This window comes from Amblyomma maculatum, chromosome 3 (assembly GCF_055883805.1).
Source record: "Amblyomma maculatum isolate TAMU_Amacu chromosome 3, ASM5588380v1, whole genome shotgun sequence".
Classification (NCBI taxonomy): domain Eukaryota; kingdom Metazoa; phylum Arthropoda; class Arachnida; order Ixodida; family Ixodidae; genus Amblyomma; species Amblyomma maculatum.
The window spans coordinates 177,479,706-177,503,915 of NC_139346.1; the positions used below are offsets into that span (position 1 = coordinate 177,479,706).

General features: G+C 43.7%; 1 protein-coding gene across 2 annotated transcripts in view; it reads left to right on the forward strand.

The window, feature by feature from the left end:
* LOC146197045 (solute carrier family 2, facilitated glucose transporter member 1-like) overlaps positions 1 to 24,210 on the forward strand; it is a 48,428-nt gene extending 24,218 nt beyond the window's left edge. For both annotated transcript variants that reach the window (XM_084598764.1, XM_084598763.1), the window contains 7 exons: positions 183 to 290; positions 8,847 to 8,935; positions 10,960 to 11,058; positions 14,423 to 14,635; positions 19,010 to 19,085; positions 19,636 to 19,763; positions 21,685 to 24,210. In XM_084598764.1, coding sequence (XP_084454890.1) covers positions 183 to 290; positions 8,847 to 8,935; positions 10,960 to 11,058; positions 14,423 to 14,635; positions 19,010 to 19,085; positions 19,636 to 19,763; positions 21,685 to 21,867 — 896 coding nt within the window. In that variant the 3' untranslated portion in view covers positions 21,868 to 24,210. The remainder of the gene's footprint in view (positions 1 to 182; positions 291 to 8,846; positions 8,936 to 10,959; positions 11,059 to 14,422; positions 14,636 to 19,009; positions 19,086 to 19,635; positions 19,764 to 21,684) is intronic.

Below are 24,210 nucleotides of genomic sequence, written 5' to 3' on the forward strand. Positions count from 1 at the left end.
AGTCATCCTTAAGTAATTCTCACGCGACAAAAACATACCACGTAGAAATGCATGAAATCCCCTCGAAGTGGCTCGTCTGCCTCGTACTGGCCTGGAAATCCACTCAGACTGAGATACAGTGCCGACTAATACTTTGAGAGTCTGTAAACTTCTTTTACATTTCTTTTGCGGCTCACTCGCAGCGCTCACTGTGGTGCCATCGATCATGATGGTCGTGTCACTGCCTTTCTGCCCGGAGTCGCCCAAGTACCTGCTGATTGTACGTGGCAAGCCCAAGCAAGCAGAGGAGGGTGAGACAATACAAGTAGCATCTTGATTTTCTGGTTTTCAATCAAGTTATACTTTATATATGTGTGTTTCTGAAGTAGTGCGGACATGTATTACTGGTCTGAGAAGGAATAAGAAAAATTTTAATGGTTCAATGCTGCTGAACCAAATATTGAGCGAAAGCATTAGCTGCGGGTGACCGAGCGTTCTTCTCTTTTTCTTCTTACTCAGTCCACATATAAAGCCCCGCTTTAACCAACCCATATGAACGTGCCTTAGTGGCCTGTAGCGGTAACTTGAATGCCAGGGTCCTAGCAGGCTGATTCTAACATAACCGTCCCATGTGAAACGAGAGACCCAAGTTGGCAGCTCCTGCCAGCCCGTGTGTCACGTGGGGTGTGACGTCACAGCGTCACGTGGGTAAGACGTAACTGCGGCCGGGTCACGCGAAGGCTTGAAAGTGCGAGTAGTATTGCTTTCGCAATAAAATACGGTTCTGATACGCATTAAGTACTTAATTAGTACTTAGGCATTTTTTCAGGGGAGGAAGTAGTATAGCATGCAACGGCCGCCCAGTGTGGCAGGAAAGTAACGAGTGTTAAAGAAATGTACCACTCAAATTGAAACTATTGTTACAGAGTTACGTAAAACATATCATGAAGCGCTTTGAAAGAGTCGACGTTTGATCTGCCTGTGCCCCATTGTCCCAAAAGTAACTCCTGAACTAACAGAATGGTTCGCGCCATCCAAGAATTTTAAAAGCTGCCTCTCTGCCACGCGCTTCATTGCTGGCACATATTCAGGGAACGTCACATGAAAGACGCGGTCCATCGGCCTATTCTGTCTCCTCTGGTACAGTTTAAGTATCTCAAGCTCATTCTATAATAAATATGCAGCTCATCAAGGGCGTTTTACTAAAGTCGATATTGAAAAGTACTTCTCAAGGTGCGACATTGCGATCGATCGTTGTTGGCTATAAATAAAAAAAAAGTATGGTAGGTGGAGAGCTATACAATCATTTTTACGAAAACGAGTGCTGTGGGTTTGATCAGCCTTCATGAAAAATGCCGGAGATTCATCAAGCCTGCTGTTAGGGACGAAATCATAAGCTAGCGCTTTCATGCCCTTTAATGAAACGGCTCTTGGTACTGCCTTATTTAAAAGGCTCTAATTTCGTTTGTTGCCATTAATGAACAAGAAGAATTAATTCTTTCTTACTTCATGCATACAAAACAGGTCGCGTTTCTACGTGCTTCGTATCCTCGTTAATATCCTTTTCTGGCTGAGCACCCCAGATGCTAAAGTCGTACGGAAGTACTGCTTTTTATGGCAACCGCATGCTTAAACCTTCTGCCGTGACGCTAGCCGACGCGTAGACGCAGTGTATCGGCGTTTCGTAGGAGCCAAAATGAATACAAAAAAGTATGCACCTTCGGCAAGTATTGCCAAGAACATGTAGAGACAAACAAAACAATTAAATGAATTTTCATGTTTTAAGCTCTCTAATTCAAAGAAAAAAGGCGTTACATGGAGCAAACAAAATGACGAGAGGACGACGCGGCGCCTGTTCGTCATGCTCTCGTCTTTTTTATGCGCGTGTCCACGTAGCGCCTTGTTTCTTTTAATTCAACATTGAAAACCAACTAACCCGGCTGCATAGAGCTTAAAGCTCAACTTTCCCTAATGCTCGAACGGATTCCGTCTATTTTCGCGACCCTAACTGCTCAAAAGTATCATTAATGCTCGTACTTTAGTGCAACAAATAATAACCGGATTTGATCTGTTTTTATCCATTGCGCTCATATTCGAAAAAGCATATTTTTATAGCTAGTCCTGATTTTAACACACGAGACTTACGCAAAAAAATAATAAATTTTCATGTGCGAAATGCAAAAATATCTAAGGAAGCCTACTGGACTAAAGTTCTACACTGATTAAAGTCTGGCGAGTTGGCATATGCAGTAAGTAATCTGAATACGAAAGAGGCGCGAACTTTGTGGACTGTGCCAAAGTAAACCTTCGTTTATGAGATTAATTATGCTTGCAAGCCGTGTCCAGTGGAGCTGAAGGAAGGGGATTTGCTCCAAGAGTAGACAGCGGCAAACTACGCGCACGCCTGCTAAGACGCGCAAGAAAACCAGAGACAAGAGAAGACGTCTAGAGCAATGTAGGAGAGCCTGGCTGCCCGCACATGATAAGAGATAAGCAGAGGCCGTGAAAGTATTACCTGAGGCTCACTTATTTTTCGCCTTTGGCAGCCTGATAAGACACGGGGAACTCCCTTTGACAGTCAGCCGTAATGCCTGCCCTTCGCCCTTAACTATTGAATTGCATGAAGTTTTGCCACAGTGCTTAAAGGATGCTGTGGTCTTTTGGGATGTCTAAGGCGATCTTTTCGGTGCATTTCTATGTTTGAAGCGGTCGCTACTCCTAGTGGCTCGCATTGCGTCTATGAGAATACACTGCAATGCAGAATTGATTCGCTTGTACTAGCTGCGAAGAGACCATGTGAGTGTTGGCAGAGGATATTCTTTGCGAAAACTGATATTCAGGAAACAAATACCCCAGGAAGAAAACAGCAGTCTACGAAAGGTAGCGAGGGGTGTGGGAATACTTCTACTCAGGGCAGGAGCGATCGCTGATCCTGGCCAGAAGGGTAAAATAACAAGAAGAATAAGATAGGAGTGGAGCACATTTGCAAGTCATTTCTGCGTCATAAATGACAGTTTACCAATTGCGCAGAAGAGGAAAATATGCAGGTTTTTGTTTTTTACTTTTTACAGGTAGTTATTTAAACCTTCTGTGAGATACGCCAGCGCAGTCTGTGAAGGGGATTGTGTAAGAAGGTGGACATAATGTGCGTGATAAAGCTCGAAATTAAGCAATCAATTAACAAAAATGAACTGACGATTTTTTTTCTATTTTTGACTGTATGGCCAACATTATATTGCGAAAATGAAGGTCGTCCACAGAGAAGTCGAGTAATGTTTTTAAATTGTCATTATTGGCAATACAGTTCGAGATGTTTAACATCAAAAATACTCTTTTTTGGCTCGTAAAGCTCGCTTCCCGCAATGTACATCTTTAAAACGGTGCCAGAATTGGCACTATAGTTATGCCGTAGAGGCAGTGAGCGTTAATTTCAATACCAATACCAATACCACGCCCAGCGAAGCAGTTTTAAAAATTTGCATGGCAGGAAGCCAATTTTACGAGCTAAAAATTAGTATTTTTGACGCTAAACATTTCAAACTGCATTGCAAATAAAGGAAATTTAAAAACCGGACTCAACTTTTCTGCTGACGGCCTTCATTTTCTTCATATAATGTTGGCCCTTTAAACCAAACATTAAATTTTAATTAGTTAATTAATTGCCTAAAACCGAGCTATGTCACATATATAATATCCGTCTTGATGAAAAATCAACCTGCACAGACCACACTGACGTATCTCGTATAGTATTTTAAAACAATGACCTGTAAACAGTTAAAAACAACACCCTGTGTAGCAGCTGTATTTTACCGGTACTCGCCGATGGGCAGAAGCACGGATGGTACCAAAAAAGGTTGAACCCAAATTAAGGACAACGCTCAGAGCTGTGGAAAAGAAAATGATAGATGCAATGTTTAGAGACAGGAAGCGCACATAAATTATGAGGGAACAAAAGCGGGTTACTGAAATTCCAGTCGTAATCAAGAAGGAAAAATTGGCGTGAGCTGAGCACGTAATGTAAAGGCAAGATAACCGATGGTCGCCAAGGGTAACGCTTTGGATGTCAATCGAAGGCGAATGTAGCAGGAGAGGGCAGGAAGCCATGTGGGCGGATGAGGCTAGGAAGTTTGCGGGAAATAGGTGGACGCAGCTGGTACATGACGGGTTAATTAGAGGAATCTATGGGAGAAGCGCTTGTGTAACCTGCCTGATGATGATGATGATTATTATTCCTAGATATACTGGTACTGCACCATATGAATGAGCAACACTAGCGATGACAGGGACTAAGAGCTTACTATTGTTCAGTTCAGTTCAGTCGTTCAGTCGTGTCTGACTCTTCGTGACCCTATGGACCATGTCACGCCACGCTTTCCGGTCTCTCACTATCTTCCTAACATCACATAACTTCATCTGCAGTGCCTCGAGGATGCCATCTAACCATCGCGTTCGCTGCCTACCCCTTCTCCGGCGACCCTCAACCTTTCCCAACATCAAATCTTTCTCCAGCGACTCCTCTCTTCTCATCAGATGACCAAAGTAGCTGAGCTTTAACTTTAGAATTTGACCCTCCAATGAGCAGTCAGGGTTTATGGTCGACAATATCGACTGATTTGATCTGCTGGCAGTCCAAGGAACTCTCAATAGTCTTTGCCAGCACCACAATTCAAACGCGTCAATTATTCGGCGGTCAGCATTTTTCACAGTCCAACTCTCTCAACTGGAAAGACCATAGCACGAGTTATACGGATCTTGGTTGGCAGACTAATGCCTCTGCTCTTTACTAGGCGGTCAAGGCTAACCATTGCTCTCTTTCCCAGAAGCAGGCGTCTCCTAATTTCATGGCTGCAGTCTCCTTCCGAGGTAATCTTGGAGCCCAAGAAGAGAAAATCTGTCACAGCTTCCACTTCTTGTCCATTGATGCTCCAGGACTTGATAGGGCAAGACGCCATGGCCTTTGTCTTTTTATGTTCAGTTTAAGCCCAAACTTCTCACTCTCTTCTTGTACGCGCATCAGAAGTCTCTTGAGTTCCACTTCACTTTCTGCCATTAAAGTGGTATCATCCGCATATCTAAGGTTGTTGATACTTTTTCCAGCAATATTCACTCCAGCTGAACACTCGTCCAGCTTCCTCATGATGCACTCTGCATATAGGTTAGATAGGCAGGGCGACAGTATGCAGCCTTGCCTCACTCCTTTCTCAATCGGAAACTAATCAGTAAGATCATGCCCAGTTCTGACTGTGGCCTCTTGCCCTTCATACAGGTTCCTGAGGAGACAGATGAGGTGAATTGGAACTCCCATCTCTTGGAGAGCTTGCCACAATCTGCTGTGATCTACGCAGTCAAGCGCTTTCGCATAATCAATAGAGCAGAAGTAGATGGGTTTCTGGAACTCTCTTGCTTTTTCCATGATCCAGCGAAGGTTGGCAATTTGGCCTCTAGTTCCTCTGCCCTTGCGAAACCCAGCTTGCACATCCGGAAGCTCCCGATCCACATACTGCTGCAGCCTACCTTGGAGGATTTTCAACATCACCTTGCTAGCATGCGAAATAAGCGCGATCGTGCGGTAGTTGGAACAATCTTTGGCACTGCCTTTCTTTGAAATGGGGATGTAAACTGACCTCCTCCAATCTCGTGGCCACTGCAGGGTTGTCCAAATCTTCTGACATAATGTATGCCGAATGTTAACAGCGTCATGGTTGAGGTTTTGAAGCAACTCAGCTGGAATGCCATCAATTCCGCTAGCTTTGTTCTTAGCAAGACTGGCTAAGGCCTATTCAACTTCACTCTTCAGGATGCCCGGCTCGAGATCAGTAATCACAACCGTCTTATGTTGGGTTTGCACATTCGGGTCCTTCTTGTACAGTTCTTCTGTGTATTCCTGCCACCTCTTCTTTATCTCTGAGGCTTCAGTGAGGTCCTTGCCTCGTTTGTCCTTTATCACGCCAAGCTTAGCACAGAAGCTTCCTTTGATATATTTGATTGTCTTATACAGAGCTCTTGTGTTCCTTAATTGGCTGTTGTCCTCAACTGCTTGGCACTGTATGTTCAGGAAGGCATTCTTATGTCTCCTTGCTATTTTCTGAAAATCCGCATTGAGAATCTTGTATCTTTCTCTTTCCCCCATAACTTTTGCCATCCTCCTTTCCTCAGCCATTTGCAAAGCCTCTTCAGATAACCAGTTTTCTTTCTTGCATTTCTTTTGCTTTGGAACTACTTTAGTAGCAACTTCTTGTATTATATCACGCACATCAGTCCACATCTCTTCGGGCTCTTTGTCGTCTAGATCTAATTCTTGAAATCGATTCCTCACTTCCACAGCATATTCTAATGGAACTTGATCCAGATCATACCTGAAAGGCCTTTTAGTTTTCTGCGTTTTCCTCAATCGAAGCTTAATTATGGCAACAAGAAGCTGATGATCGGTGCCACAATCGGCCCCAGGCCTTGTTTTTACTGCTTGTATAGCGCTTCTCCATCTCTGCCGGCAAAGAATATAATCGATCTGATTCCTGTACAGACCGTCCGGTGAAGTCCATGTGTACAGGCGCCTCTTGTGCTCTTGAAAATGAGTATTCGCTATGGTCAGGTTGTTTTCTTGACAAAACTCTACTAGCCCCCTGCCCAGCTTCATTTGGCTCGCCAAGGTCGAACTTGCCTATAATTCCGGATATTTCTTCCCTCCCGACCTTAGCATTCCAGTCTCCTTTGAGAAAAACGACGTCTGATAATGGGGTGCGGTCTAAAAGGCATTGTAGGTCCGCATAAAATCTCTCAACGTCAGCTTCTTCAGCAGTAGTGGTCGGTGCATAGACTTGGATAACTATTATGTTGAAAGGGTGACCTTGGATCCGAAGTGAAATCATTCGGTCGTTTTTGGGGTTGTACCCCGCACTGCTTTGCCCATTCTTCTGTTTACTATGAGAGCGACCCCATTCCTTCTCTTGGATTCGTGCCCACAATAAAAGACATAATGGTCGCCGGAGTTAAATTCTCCCATTCCGGTCCACTTGAGCTCGCTGATACCCAAATATCAATGCTCAATCTGTCCATTTCTCGCTTGACGACATCCAGTTTACCTTGCGTCATAGATCTTACATTCCATGTTGCTATGTGATATATCTCCCTGCAACATCGGACTTTCCGGTCGCTTCCCGACACATCCACAACTGAGCGTCCTTTTGGCTTTAGCCCAGCCGCTTCATTCGTCCTGGAGCTACTAGGAATCGCCCTTTGTTCATCCCCAGTAACATGTGGGACGCCTTCCAACCTGGGGGGCTCATCTTCCGGCGCCGTATCATTAATGGTATTGTGACTGGCCATAGGGTTTTCTTGGCAGGAAATACTGGAGTGGGTTGCCATTACCTTCTCCAGTGAATCACATTTTGTCAGAACTCTCCGCCGTGACCTGTCTATCTTGGGTGGCCCTTCACAGCAGAGCTCACGACTTCATCGAGTTTCGCAAGCCCCTTCGCCACGACAAGGCAGTGATCCATGAAGGGGAAGAAGAGTTTAGCTCGCCAAAAAGTTTCCCCCGGGCTTACATGGGATCGCCCAGGGCGAGCCCCTTCCCAAGAGCAAAGTCCCACAAAATGGCGGACACCCACGCCGGGGACCGCTCTTGTCCCAGTTTACGTCTGGTCATCGTCGAGCTGTAAAACTCATCCTGCAGCTCTCCCATCGCGCGTGGCGGACTTGTCAACTACTGCCACCGCGTTGGTCGTGTTGTGGGTCAGAATAGTTATATTGCATTCGTTCATTTTGGTATGGCTTCTAAAGAAAACGTACCGGTGCTGAAATTACGAGAATTAAGGTACTTTATTTTCAGCGAAACATCTTTCGAGCAAACGAAGGTCGGGCTTCTTTACGACGGGATTTTTTTTTTTTTTTGCTTTGAACAAGCACATTTACTGCCAAGGAAACCTTTTATGTGTAGTATGGCTGGGAGTAACGAAAATATAAAAAGTGAGCTCATGCTGCACAGGAAACCTGCGCAGGGTAAAGTCACTAACAGGACTCCAGAAAACAGTATTCCCTCCCGAGAGGGCCAATAACGGAGAATTGTGCCTTCATCGAGCGCATATAGAAAAGGGTGCATCACGTACACTGAACTTGTTGAAACGCTCAAGCAAGCAGCATTAAATGAAGCGACGAGTCATAGCTTAGTCGCATTCTTCAAAATTTAATTTGTTGCAGTTAACTAGTGCGTGACAACATAAAGTTATTTTAGTAAACGAGTACATACACTTTTCATTTTACGACCTCTACTTTCATTCCTTAGAAATGTATAACATGAAAAAAAGAAAAATCCATCATTTAGAGTGTCACTCCTTTGCAGTTTAATGCGGTGTACGTGTATAAACATTAAAAAATGTATTTCGATTTTGATTTTAGATGCATTGCTTCCAAACAAGTGCTTTTTTTTTCTAGCAATACAATAAAAAATATAGGGGTTCTTCTCTTCTTGTGAAATGTCCAAGGAGCTCTGTAGCTGAACATAAAACCGGAGTTCTTGCTTCTTAAGGTGAAAACATAATCTGTTACGCTAGTTTAATCAGCAAGCAGGTAGAGAAGGGGCGTGTGAAGCCGTTAAGGACAGACATTCACTCCCAACCAGTGATGATTCGCAGAGTAAGAACCAATGGAAAACGCTGTTTCTCTGCTCAATGTCTCTATGGGAATCCTTCAAGGCGTAGCTCTTTAGTTCCACTGTGCATGTTCGAAGAAAGTTGCGCAGGTTTGTTTCCTGCCGTATCGCTTCGTTCTAGTGGATGCAATATTCAATCGCTTTGGCTTCAGCTGCTACCATCATTAGAAACAAAAGTTTCCGGATTAATGAAGCCCTTTCCACCCTCTCTCCACAGCACTTATCCGGCTCCGTGGTACACGGGACGTCGACAAAGAGATGGCGGTCATGAAGAATGAAGCTGAAGCTGCCGAGTTTGTGCCCAAGGTATGCGAACTTCACAGTTCCTGGTTATTACCATTGATACCTTAGATACACCTCTTTCAATTATCGACACAATGCGAATTCATCGCCATTGAGCTTGGAGTAAGCAGTGCGCAGCGCTGTGGTCGCTTCAGATCGGCGTCTTTGTATCAGACTCGAACATTTTACAGCTATCGCTAGCATATTTGTTTTTACCTTTCCTGTGACTGCTGCGTCTTATCTTCACATTAGGTAGGGGCCGATTCTACTCTTTGTGAAAGGATACTCAGACACACTAAAAAAATCAATGCAAAACTCACACCTGACATCACACTGACATCGAGTATGCCAGCCTTTCCCGATGTTTAATTTAAACGAATAAAGAATGTTGTACCGTAGGTAAGTGGCTACGGATGAGTAGTTTCTCTCTATGTGTGTAGAGACGCAGCGTGAAGAGGGATCGAACATTGAATGAATTGGCACACTTACCTTTCATAGAGCTCAAAGATGTACACAGGCAATGTGACGCCCATAATTTCATACTTGAAAGTTCGGGCTACTAAACATCAATTTTCCGTATATACTGTCATGAAATTATAAAACTCGTGGTGTGATAAAATTATGATGAATAATTCATACAACTCTGCTTCCGCAGTGGTATAACGGATTCTAAAAGGCTCCTGTTAGGAAACATAAATCGAACAACAGAGGCTTCTGGAATAACAGTGCGTACCAAAACAGCGGCACTGGTTTAAATAATAATGGAACAGTAAATTACAACATGCGATCGCATATATTTATACCTAAGGCTCAGAATATATTTCGTTTAAACGGACTTACAGGTATCCTATGAAACGCATTTTTACCTCTTATTGTTAACATGCTGCAAAATTGCCAAACTAAGACTTTAGGAATTACTTTTTTTTTTCATCCAGAACGGGGAACTAAATAAATTCTTTGCTTTTACCTGTCATTCCAGATTACCTTTCGCTTTCTTAAGACAGGTAATTTTATGCCAGTTAGCTAAGTAATTGTTCAAAAGAAACTATTCATCGATTACATTATTTTAATAAAATTGCCTTTAAGACTAATCCTGGACTTCTTTTACCAATATGTGAGCACCTATGTGTATGATCTTCTTGTTTGTTTCTTTTTTTTTTTTTCGAAATAGAGCTCATAAGGAGTGCACCCCTTTCAAAAATAATTTTAGCCAGCACTACATTCGCTCCCTACCCATCGCCGACGTTTTTTCGTAGTTCGTTTGGCAACGGCAGATATTTTCCTGTCTTCAAAGAATTGTCATATGTTGAGGACATCAGAACGTTGACTCATGGTGTGATGTGATTGATGGATTACAACGGGTCTCACATTTTTAATTTCGCCCCTCTCGTGGTTTTTGACAACGAAACCAGTGAAGGAGGTTACTAAAAACGACGAATAAATATATAGCTAAATGTATGCCTTTTTAACTTCTCTCATGCCTACTAATCTCACTGAGAAAGAAACAGATCGAAAGCGAAGATCTGCACCAGTCCCTCCTTTCCGCAGGCTTCTTTAGATACATTGAAGAAAGGTAGACAATTGGGCAAGTTGGTATTGGCTCATACTGGAAAGGTACATCGCAAAAAGACGCAAGACGAAAGGAAGAAGCGCACGTCTGCCCGTCTTCTTCTTTTCGACTTGTGTGTTTTGCGCTGTACCTTCCCAGTATGAATCGTTTAGATGTGTACAAGCGATTTCACGGCTGCATTACAGGATTCTTATTAAAGTGAGTTCTGGACCTCCGAAGAATAGGATGTGGGATCGAATCCCGACCACGGCCGTTGCTTTTCGATGGAGGCGATAAGCAAGGCGCCCATGTGCTGTGCGATGTCAATGCACGTTAAAGAACACCAGATGGCCGAAATTTCCAGGGCCCTCTACGACAGCGTAGCTCATACTCTGAGGCGCTTTGGAACGTTAGACTCCATAAACCAACCAACCTCCGAAAGAATGATGCTTTCGCACTGCATTAGCTCTTCACGACGTTCCGTCCTGCTTCATCGCAGGTGACCTTGACCGAGATGGTGCGAAACGTAGCGCTCCGTGCCCCGCTCATCGTCTCTCTCATGGTGATGCTCGCCCAGCAACTGTCTGGAATCAACGCGGTAAGAGCGTCCTGTCACTGCTTTATAGTGCACATTTTTCATAGCTATGAAACGTCATGTCACAAAATTTTGGGATGTCGTCAACTTGGCCTTGTGTGGGAATTTACCTAAGCGCGATTTAAGCCAAGTGGAGAAAAGGTGAAGTAGTAATACTGAAAAATAAACCGGTGAACAGTCTTGTGCAAAGTGCATATGAACGTAAAAAATATATAAGCAGGTTGATCTTAGTGCATTATTCAAAGTTGTCTACTGCCACTCATTTTCTGGCACTCTGTTTCCTGGCGTCTGTGTGATTAATGCAATGATTTTATCTAAATTTTATTTTGGTATAAATATCACTTGGCCAGAGTAATCTGCCCATATTGGCTAAACTGCAAGACTGCACACAGCACAGACACAAACTGTAAGGCTGCACAGGTGGTACGCGGTACAGAAACCACACACACTGCCCCAAGCTGCAGAGGCTGTAAGTATGCATTTGCAGAAAGCTGGATAGGCTGCGTAGTGTGCACAGATTGAAGGCGCACGCAGTTCACATGTTTCACAGAGTGCACATACTTCACAGCATGCAGAAAGTAGAAAGCGAAGTTGATCCTAATAAAGTATACTTACTTGTCGCAGACCATGCATGTGTCGCGACTCGCCATGACTACCGGGTATATATTACTACACGTTACACAAACGGCACAGTCTCAGTCTGCACAGACTGCGCATGCAACATAAACAGTGAGGACTCTAGGGACTACACAAGGTGCACGGAATGCAGATGCGCATATTTTATAAGTTTCACGGACAGATAGCGCGCGATGCGCAGAAAGCGATAATGGTGTTGATCTTAGTCCGCTGTTCTACGACGACTATACTGCGTTGTACACCGTCACCCTTTTTCTGGCAATGTTTTTAGCTCATTTTCTCATAGTACTGCGGAATAAATATTGAACAATCAGAGTAGTGGCCACACACTACAAAGAGCACCAACTGCACTTACTGTACAGAAGGCACAGTTGCAGCAACCGCAAAGACAGCACAGACGAACAAGATGCAGGAATCGCACAGACAGCGTAGAATGCACAAGCTTACCAGACGACACAGGTTGCACTGACTGCTAATGTTTCAAAATGTGCAAGAAGTAGAGATAGGACAATATTAATGCAGTGGTTGCCCAGGCTACACCGGCTGCAGAGACCGCATGCGATCAGCAACATGTACATGTAATTTGCCTAAATGGCTCTATGGCATGGGCAAGTATTACAGGGGACTAGTGTCGTTGATGGAGCATGCTGAGATTATTGTTTAAGAGAGATAGCAACCAGTAGTGCAAAGACTACGTCGGCGACTGTTAGAAAGATACCGTAAATTGGTTAAAAATTGTGGGTGCTATTACTGCATGATCTTAAATTTTGAGAAATCTGAAGAAGATAACGTAAAGATGACCACGAAGAGAAGGAAAAGAAATTATTTAACTGCTATGGGCGTGCACCAGAACGGCGCAGCTATGAGTTTCACATCAACATAACATCAACAACCTACCGTTACAGTGTTGTCATAACGACATAAACAGCATTACTGTGTTGTTTATGTCACTGCATAAAATATCCCGACGGTGAACGCACAGGGCGACGTCATAACCGGCTGTCATGCTGCGACGATGACAACAGTAACAAATGTATGGTGTACAAGAAAGGACCGAATCAACAAGTGCATGTGGTAATCATTAAATGAATAGTGGCCAAGGCGCGTCTTTATACAATACACCATCCTATTTCCCACATCTTCTATGATCCGTAGTTTTTAAGTAGGGGCGCACCACTGAATTTTCCATTTCTTCGAGCCCTATTAGTAGGCTTGATTGTCAGACGCTTAACCATAGTCCACCGTCTGTGTTGCTGCTAATTCTTTTCTAGATGGACTGGTTGTAGAAATACCCACGTTCGGGCTTTGCACAGAGTTCACATAACGAGATATTTTCGACAAGTTTTTGGAGATTTTTTTTTTTTTTCATTTAATATATAACTGCACCATAACGCTCAATAGTTCCTCTTTCAACGGGCTTTTAGATTTTTGCTTTCATTACGCACCAGTTGGTTTTCTACGGCAGTCCTATTCACTCGTTGTAAGGACAGGAAAACCTTCAGAAGCAATATTTCATGTGGTTTGGAAATATTTGAAATTTCGAATACCGATTGAATATACTTATTGTTCGATTCGTATTTGTATTCAAAAAATTGATTTCAGAATTTTTCGAGTAGTCCAAAGCTATAGGACACACCGAAACTTTTCGTATTCATCGCAGTTTCACTGCTCTCCGCGCTTCACGCAGTGCTTCAATGCCTTACTGTGCAGTGAAGCACCTTCAAAACACGACGGGTCCGTCATTGAAGAGGGCCTTCCGCACAGTATGCGCAAAGCGAAACACTTGGCCAAACCGGAAAAAAAAAAAAAAAATATCGTTCGTACTTGTACTTCATCTGCAGATGTTCGGCAGATAAAATTAGTGTGATGGAAATGGTTTTCAGCAGTTTATCCAGACCCATTTGATCATTCGAGCTTTCGGTTAATTCGGACTTTTTTCTGGTCCCTTCCAGGCCGAATTAATCAGAGTTTACTGTATTCGGCAGCGATTTTACAGCTCCACCTGGTTTCATGCAGGTCTCTCTTGTACAAAAAATCGGTTATACAGAAGTTGTATAAAATTTATACTGAAATCTTTAGTACGGCATACAGCTCTATGGTTTTCTAGTTAATAATAATAATTGGTTCACAGGAAGGGAAAGGCGCAGTACCTGTCACACTTGTTTCTGTGGACACCTTAACCGCGCCGTAGAGAAAGGGAGGAAGGTGGGTGTGAAAGTGAAAAAAGAGAAAGAGGAGCCGTAGTGGAGGGCTACAGAGTAATTTCGGCCACCTGCGGATCTGTAGTTAAATGTCTGTTTGCGAATAGCAGGTGAATTCTGAAATAAACAAGACAATAAATGCTTTCTGACATTTAATTTTCCGTTTCTTTTTTTTTTTCACTGGTCAGATATTCGATTCGATATTCCAAGGCTTTTCCCCATATTCGTATTCGATACGTATTCGAAATTTTTAGTACTCATACACCCCGAAATGTTTCGCTGCGGATAGACATTTTAGGCCGGTCCCACAAACATGTGGATAAGAGCATCTTACAATATCTCACTGCTGCCTCACAATTAAAAGGTGTCCCTTCAGAAAGCTGGACTTATGTTTGCGCTGATCACATCGACGCTTCTTTTTCGGTAACCATGAAGAGTTAGGTAGCACCAATCCAACACGGTTCTTGCCGCGTCCATTGATTGATCTGAACGATTGATAAGAGGACAACCATCACCACGTGTCCTCGCAGGCAATCTTCTTTTCGACGGACATCTTCAAGACAGCGGGCCTTTCTCTGGAGGGAGCCATGCGAGCAACTCTCGGGCTGGGCCTTGTCAACGTACTCATGACGCTCATCTCCATGGTCGTCGTGGAACGCGCCGGTCGCCGCACGCTATTACTCGCCGGTCTGGCTGGCATGGCGGTGTGCACCGTAGTACTCACCGTCACACTCGCATACAAGGTGAGCAGTTGGCCCGTGGTGGCATTTTAGGGCGTGAGCTCCCCTAAATGTCGAAGTCGGGCACCGGCGCACTGTGTCCTTGTGGCGCTCAGCCTCAATTTCATATCTTCCAGTCAAGCAATAGCAACACAAGCGTTATAGCGTTGTGTAACTTAATTACGCCGAGTATAATACAGAAACAAGTGTTATGCCATTGGAGCTTAAGTCGAGAACAATTTAGCTTCACTAATTATGCATCGTAATTAATTACCGTTAAAACTGTGATAAAAATGAACTTTATTGAGTCATACATCGTTGGATAGCTTATATCGAATACAATTACACTCCAGTAATTATATCTCTTAGGCTAGTTGGCTAATTACAAGGCAGAACAGTGCAAGCTAGATACGGACGAGAAAGGGAAAACGAGACACGTGCAGGGCTAACTTATAACAGAAAAATTATTTCTCTGACACTTCGGCAAATATACAGCAACATCAAGAAAATAAGAACAGCAGCAAAGCCCCATAAACAAACATCGGGACGAGAAATCTCACATGGGCATCAAGATCTTCCATCTTCCAATATGAAGGGCAATTCTTTTTCTATGAGGGCTATGGAGAGGTAGCTTACACAACGCCTTTAAGATCCACGATGCCTATGGATTCAGTGATTTCTCGTGTGTCTTTGTCATCGTCACACGAGCGTGTTGCCCAGGTGCGATGACAAACTCTTGTATAGAAGCGATCGCAGAGACCCCATGTGTTAATCACTGCAATAGGTAACATTGCGACTATACCACTTAAAGCGGGGCTCAAAATTCTTGAATACGAAAGGTCAGAGAAAATGGGGTACGGCAGTTAGTTTAAAAGCACTGAGAAAAATCGATACTAATTTTGGGTTCTAGTAAAAAAATTAGTTTTATGGTTGTTTTAGCCTATATATGTTGATGTTTGAATGGAAAATATTCATTTGCTTTTGAGAAAATGGATTTTAAAAATGAAAGGTTTTTATTAATACTATATCTAAGCTAGTTACGTCAAAACCATCAAGATCTGCGTGATCACAATGAATAGCATTCTAGCTTAGCATTAGGGCTTTGCGGCCCCGCCCCGGTAGCTCAATGGTTAGGGCGCTCGTCTACTGAATGCAAGGACGGATCGAGTCCCGATCGATGAGGCCAATTTTCGATGGAGGCGAAAAGCAAGGGCGCCCGTGTGCTGTGCAATGTCAATGCATGCTCAAAACCCCTAGGTGGTAGAAATTTCCGGAGCCCTCCACTACGGCGCCCCTCATATCCTGAACCGCTTTTGGGAAGTTAAACCCTACAAATGAAACCAAACCTCAGGGTTTTGCGGCCGGCAGTTTGTGAAAACGCGATCGAGGACGGCGATGCCTTTTTGTTTATAATTTGGCCCCCGCCTGTTAATAAACGGTCTGCTTGCAGGGAAAGTAGTCTTTGTCTTTATAAGGCTGTTCATTCTTCCGTACAGGGCTACCCCCTTGTGACCTGCGTCGTTTTAAGGTAGCCCGATCTGCGGACAATATGACAATGCTTCTGCCGTAGTCAGAAGCATTGTCATATTGTCCGCAGTCAGAAACATTGTCATATTAGGATCCCGGCTTTGGTCATCCTCTAGAATCGTAGCTACTCATCCTTAATAGGTCTTCCCTAAAGGTGTTAGACAAGGACGCGCGATCTCTTCAGTACTATTCACAGCTTGCTTAGACTCTTTAATGTCTTTGGTAACGCCCTTGCGAGCATAGCCTATCATACAAATAGTATTCAGTACGCTGAGGACTCAAGTTTTTTTCTTAGGGGCTCTTCTGCTGACGAACTAATCAATATTGCAAATCTGGTTCTTTGTGCTTCCACATATGATCCAAAGCTAATGGTTGGGTAGTTTACTCTAACAAGACCAAATCCGTCTTTTATCGGCCCCTTAGCCTGTATACTACTATAAACAATACTCTGCATCTAGAAAATAACATTATTGAAATTGTAGACGAGTTCAGAAGTTCAAATCGCTCGGTGTTGTATTCGACTCTCGCATGAGGTGCTCTGACCATATAATGTATATTGAAAACAAGCGTACTAGATCTGCAGGCTTCTTCTCGAGACTTCGGAACGAATTTCCCCAAAGCACAAGCTTCTTATTTACCATGCTATATTTCAATGACACATAAACTACTGTCACCTCGTTTGGGGCACAACATCCAAAACAAATCTAAACGGTCTCCAGAAGAAGGCAATTAGACCGATCGTTGGTGCATGTCATACTGACCACACGGAAACATTATTTCCGCAATATAGGATTCATTGTGTGCGTACCATGTATGAGTATCATTTGCTGCGCTGCCTTAAATTATCACCGCACTGCTCAGCTGACTTTTTGATGACTATTGGTGGACTTAACCTTACGAAAAACGCTTTCACACCAGTAGTAAACAAATACAGGACGCTCCTCGAACAAGGACGTTATGCGGTAACCAGAGCCTTCGTTTTGCTTTATCATGCATACTAAATCAATATAGTATACACAACCCAAAAATCTTAACCGCTCCAATCAAAGACTTTAAGCTATATTTCATCAATTTCGCGGCGTCATTCTGTACTTTCTATTGCTTGCTTAGGTGAACATTGTCATGAGAATAGTCGCTTCATTTTCATTACGTTTTGCCATGTTGCGTGCATAGTGTTAGATGATCATTGGCTGTTAATTTACTGTCCTAGTTCTTGCTGTTTCATTGTCCTCTTCCTGCACTTCATACTTTTTATGTTATGTATATGTTCGCCTTGATCTCACACTTCTTGTTGCTCTGCCTTTACTGGGCCCTGGGCATCTGAAGCTTTCTTTGTAGCTTTTCTCCCGAGGCCCATTTCCTGTATATTACTTCAATTCAAAGTAATCAGAGGCTTGGAATAGAAGCAGTTAGGGACAAGGGTTGATGGAGAATATCTCAGTAATCTGCGATTCGCAGATGATGTTGCCTTACTAAGTAACTGAGGGGATGAACTGCAAAGAATGATTGATGACCTAGACAGGAAAAGCAGAAAGGTAGGCCTAAAATCGTAATGAAGAAGACTAAGATAATGTTCAACAGCATCGGTAAGGAACAACAGTTTACAACAGGTAGCGAAGCACTGAAAGTTGTAGGCGAGTATGTCTGTTTAGGACAGGTAGTAACCGCAGATCCGGGCCATGCAAAGGAAATAACTGGGAGAGTAATAATGGAATGGGGAGCATTTGGCAAGTATTCGCAGATGACTAGCAGCTTCCCGGTACAGCTCAAATGGAAAGTATATAAAATTTGCATTTTACCTGTACTCACCTATGGGGCTGAAACGTGGAGGCTAGAGAAAAGGGTTCAATTTAAATTGAGGCAACGCAGAGGGCGATGGATTGAAAAATGGTAGAGGTAAAGTTAGGAGATTGGAAACGTGAAGAGTGAATCAGAGAAATAACTCGTGTTAATGATATTCTAGTGGAAATCAAGAAGAAGAAATGGACATGGACTGAGTATATAGTGCAAAGAGAGGATAATCGATGGTCGAAAAGGGTAACAAATTAGATTTCAAGGGAAGGGAAGTGCAGCAGGAGGCGACAGAAAGTTAGGTGGGGGATGAAGTTAAGGTGTTTGTTTTGCAGGGGTCAAGTGGATGCAGCTGGCACAGGATCGGGTTAATTGGAGTAATATAAGAGAACCCTTCGCCCTGTAATGGGCATAGTCCGGATGATGGTGAACAGGCCTTCATGAGAAAGACTTCATTTCTCTGCTCGCAGCTGCACGGCTGGAAAAGTAAAAAGCTCTCTTCATCAAAACACCAACAGAGTTGCTAAAGCACATTGGGAATCGCCATTTCGGAACATAATGCGTGCACTCATATATTTTTTGGTTGTGAGCGCTCAAAGTGCTCCTCTTTTCAATCCCTGCAAACAAATTTCTGTACCTGCTTCCCGTAGTGCCGCAGACATACCAGTGATAACGTCAAGCGCGCGTTATGGGGTAATGTACACGCGCTAAGCCGCGCAGTCATAATGCTTCTTTAAAGCGAAGTTTTACTAGCTTTGAAGAATGAATGAGGAATGACTACGACACACAACTTGAATGCTCGTGAGGGCAGCTTCATCCGCTTTCAGCCACTATCTTGTATATTCATGGAGTGAAGCTGCCCACCAGGCCCAGTTCGATGGGTTCCCTCGACAAAGCAGGCAAAAATCAGGCAACGGCAAGTGTAGCTAAAGTGGTCCGGAACTGCAGTCATCCGCGCATTTTTTTTAGGCTGGTTTCGTAGTTTTTAAAGGGAGTGAGTGCTTTCTTGGTTCTTATTTCTTAACGGTTAAATGAAAGTTGCATTCTGACAATGTCGACATGTATTTCTTTATTTGGCAGGACCAAGCAGCCTGGGTGTCCTACATCAGTATCGCTGGTCTTGCCATGTTTGTCATCACATTCGCCGTCGGACCAGGTGCGTAATTAGTGTTCAAGAGGAATGTTGATGGCAGTGTGGATTTTGGCGGCCTTTCCTATTTTCATATTTCTTGCTTGATTGCTTTCGTGGGACATTCAGACAGTATTTTTCTCTATACTGTCAATGAAAAGCTTTCAGGGCTCTACGAAAGACTGAAAATAAACTGCAGTGCATACACCAAGTAAGGTTGGAAGCAACAACAAAAGCAATACAAAAAACAGACTGCTAAAAGCGGTAATAAGAATAAAAATTTCATGACTACAACGGTCGCATGAGGACAAACACAACTGGCAGGGTAATTACTTCGCTTATCAAAAGCAACCAGAAGCTCGAGAAAGAGAAATATACAAGCCAGCTATATTGATCCCGAAACAATAGCTTTGGTTTAAGACACAACTATTATGTTGTTGTTGTAAAAATGGCTGAACCGAGCTTCGCTATACAGCGATAAACGTGTGGGCAAAGTTGTTCCTCTCGGCGCCCGTCACGAAATGTGTCGTCCGTGCAACAAAAGGAAGCGATCATTCAGGCGGCACAACATGCGCAGGCTCCATCCCGTGGTTCCTGGTGACGGAACTGTTCGGCCAGGGAGCACGTCCCATCGCCACCAGCCTTGCTGTGGCCGTCAACTGGGCAGCAAATTTCATCGTGGGACTTGCTTTCCTGCCTCTCATGGTGAGTGCCGGCAACCTGCATCCCGTGAACCCAGAGTTCTTTCGAAGAAGGCACATCTGCATGCATTGTCTTCAGCTCTTGTCATGTGGACATATCCGCCTATGGGCTCCATGCACATTTAACTCCGGAGGGACATGCGCGCCACCAGTGGCTACTTCTTCGTCCATAGTTGGATTGCGCCGCATAGGAAAATGTGAACAAACGCTTTAGAAGCAAACCCAGTTCTCAAGGCCATCTTCCAACGATCTATGTTGCCAGGTTCAAACCTTGTTCATCGGCCAGATTTAGCAAGCAAAAGTCATCTGGCAACCCTCAAACAGTTTGATGATGGAGGGAATCACGTCGTCACCACTCGAATGCATTGACTGAACGGGTAGCATTCCCCCTAAAGTTTGTGTATCAATTCTGTGCAACGCATATATGCAGCACGATTGGCTCTCTTGTTGTTTCTTAACTGTGGCTTGCGCAGCGCTTTAGTTGACTGTTTGAGCATAACGCAACTTCACTTGTGTCTGGCGACTCGGACATCACGACACTGACTGACCTGTGCGGGGAGCAAGCTCTCCTTCTTTTCCTTTTTTTTTTTTCTCTTTATGGAGGCTGCGTCGCGTCATGCTCCTAGCTATTCTATTTTGTTGAATTAGCCATGGCGTGAGGTCTACTTAGAGTCAAACTGTTTATAGGTTTTGTTTGATCTTAGGTCTGGAAAATTTTCCCCCAGATTTAAAGATTTGTTCCTAGATCTAGAAACATTTGTCTCTGGGCATGATGTTACTTTCATTTACATCTTTCGTTCATAGCTTCCATTCACACGATCCTGCCTTGGCGCTTATGAGGCAAGAAAGGCTTTCGCCCTATTAAACAAAACGATTTTCTGTACATGTATTCCTATCAGGTGTCATCCCAATAGCGACGCAAAAGTGGCCACCAGTGGCGCTGAATGCAACGCCAAAGGTGGCGGTCTTTACCGTGCTGCGTAATGCCAAGCCATATCCCGTAGGAGCACTCGAGCAGACGACGCTCTGGCGCGTGATTCCATTATCTCGGTCCTCTCAGCAGTGTAACCTGGCGACAAATAGCGGAAATATTGTCAAAAGAAAAAAGAGTGCATTTAAAGCCACCTGTTTGCGTCGCGTATTAATAGTATACTTATCTCTGCACTCAAAATATCTGTTCAAATCCCCTGAGTGCATTTTTTCTGAATGTTTTTACAATTGACAACATTAAAGTAAAGTACCAACACATTTGCTTTTATTCTTATTAGCTACAAAACCAGTCGAGAGCAGAGCCTGGAGGTGACGGCATGGCAACGGTTACACTATGCATTTACCTTACCGTAATCATTTCCCGCATTCAGGGAGTGTATGTTACCTTTAGGTTGCGTTCAGAGACATCTTTAACCAACAATCGCCGTTTAACTCGCTGAGACCGTCGTCTGCTCAAGTGCTCCTACGGGATATGGTTTGGCAATGCGCTACCGTACTAGCTTTTATGCCTTTCTATTAATCTCCTTGTGTTCTAATGTGTAGGCGAATACCTTGCTCTTGCATCGTAAAAATGAGCAAAGCATATTTGGATGCTTGCATTCATCAGACTTCATGTTATAATCGGCGAGACAGAAATGTGGCCAGGCTAAGTCATTTGGAATTAATTAAGATAGAGAAGCGATTTGTGCAGATTAGACCAATCCATGCTAGGTGTCAGAAGCAATGACACGTGTTTACAAAGCAGTGCTGCTTCTTCATTTACATTAGTGTTTGCCTCCGTGGAGAAGTGCGGTAAGGCTTGGCTTGGCTTCGTGCTCCATGCATTCTGTCTCTCAGCCGGTTAAAAGCTTGTGAATGGTTGAGAGTAAATGCCACGCTTTCATCAATGCCATGACATAAAAAACTGAGGCTAAATTAGTGCTTTTTTTGTGCAGGAGACAATCAAGCACTTCACGTTCCTCATCTTCACTGTGGTGTTGGTGTTGTTCTGGGTGTTCATCTACAAGAAATTGCCAGAGACCAAAAACAAAAGTATCGAAGCCATCACTAAGGTGTTCCGTGCGAGGGTCTACAAGGAGGACGACCTGGCCCTCAACAAGCTCAACGGGAGGGCATGACACTCGGCCCCAGAAAGCCCTGCAGACCGATGTGTGTCCTGCTCCACTCCAGAAGGGACCTTTTCACAGGACGCGTCCGCCACATCCTTGACGCGCGATGCGAGTTTGCCTGACTTGGCTCACGTGAAGCTCGTGTCAGCAACGGAGGAAAAAGAGTTTGTTGTAGAGTTTCACGCGGCTTTCGTCGTGCACAGGCACGCTGGGAGTCCATCCGCGTGATCTCACTTGTCCTGTGCGCTTATGCAGCACAGCAACAGCCGCATTCGACTCTTCAGCAATCAGTGGGGGTTGCAAGAATCCGCCTCTTCACGCTTGGCAAAAACACGGGCTGTGAGAAAAGGCACGACCGGCGTTGGCTCCTTCAGCCTGCTTTCGTCCATGACAAAAAATGTCCTACGACCGTGCTGCGCAAGATACCAGAATGACGTGTCTTCCTATAACATAACATCGTTGTTGGTGGAGTGCTGGCGATCATAAAAGCAGCGCCTTCGGTGGAACAGAAACCTAGATGCAACGTAGACGGGTGGGCACGACCTGCTGAAAAGTCCCGCTGTTTGCGTACGGTATTAGTGAAACGCGAGTTTTAAGCTAATGCCGCAAACTCCGACGAAGATGTAAAGTCTGCGCACTTACGGTAGTGCATTTTCTAGTGTGTAGAAACCAAGGACCCGTTCCCAATGCAACACATAGCATTCGTCTGGCGTAGCTAGCCATGTTTTTGTTTTTCTAAGTTGAAATATAGGTTTTATGTAGATATCTAAATTTGCGTTGTCGATTCGCTCAAGGCAAGTTACTGAACCATTGTTACAATTTTTGTTTTATCTAGTTTTAGCACGAATGCACATGGTCAAAAAATATATATATATATATATTTTTTTTCACTCTGGAAAGTCATCCTATCAATCTTAAATAAGAGCATCGTTTGATCAGTGTAGTCCAAGAGGATTTGTAAGATTTGTTTAGTCAGTTGCGGTAGTTGGCCTGAGGCCATCTTGAACGGCGCCAAGAAGACACTAGAAAGATGTGTTGATATAACACATGTGTAGGTTAGAATTTCCAGTTAACTTTTAGACAAAGCAAATATTCCTGCATGAGCGCTGCAAAAGAAGTGCTGTTATTTGGGCAAAAGCGTGAAAGATGCCATTCCTATGATTAGGGGGATCGTTGAAAGTTTACTAAATGAGCAACACTTTAACAATATATGTTATTAAGGTGTGGCTTTCACAGTAAGGGTTTTACCTTCTCTCCGGTTTGAACCCTTGATTTACAATTTTCATTTTCTATAGCTTCATTTTACAAATGCATTCACCAACAAAACGGGTAAATTATGCAATTTTTACTGCTGCACCTAATACGCTGTCTCTCTATGCTCTGTTCGCCATCTTGTAATCCAATAAGGCAGTCCAGATTGCTTATGAAAAAATGGCAAAACTTTTATTCTCGCTATATGCGCGCAAGATGGGTCGGTACAACGTTTTCTTTGTTTACCTGTACATAGCCGGAGATTTACATTTTTTGTTGTAAGGGAGAGAGCAAAACGACTGTAAAATTCATTTCATACATCGCATGACAAGGCAAGGCAAGTACATGCCACATTCATAGAATGCAAACGACGAGTTTCACTACACTATGTACCAGGCAGCTCATTGTAAATTTCCTTTATAAGGAACCGCATATATTCTATACCTTGCTAATATGTCATTTCATGCATACCTGAGAAGGGTTGTCATGCAAAAAGTGTTAATGTCATTTTACCTTACTTCTTCAATCACGTTTTACTTCCTTTTCGATAGTGAAGGCAATAAGGTGACTCTGAGGCCGCGGACTTTTGTATAGTTAACCTGAACAAACTTTTTCTCTTCTTTATTTCAGCAGCGAAAAAGATTCGAAATTGAACATTTGCAATTTCCCTACTGACAGCGATTAGCCTACTGTTTCAGCGGCTTTGACACAGACTAACGTGATGCCTGACATTTTGAGCACGTAGTAAAGCTGTTCAATAATTGTTCTCGCAAGTTCGCACGTTGACAAGTCGTAAAACACTGCCGCATGCTTGCAGAATAGCCATGGAAATCAACGCAGGCCGGACAGCATGTAGATTGAGCAGAATATTTACGGCGCACGCGGCATGCGCCTTCATGAGCGACTGGTTCCAAAGTAAGTTTCCGTCGTTCCTTTTCTCGCTTTTTTCCCCTCCGCATCTGAATGATGCCAACTGCGTCAAGGTTATGCAAGGAGTGCAAAGTACAAAAAGTGCCTCAGCTGGCTTGGTGTCTCAGGCCGCCGGCAAATTCGTTATTTTTGTACAATAACTGATAAACCGAATAAATGATGTGTCGTATA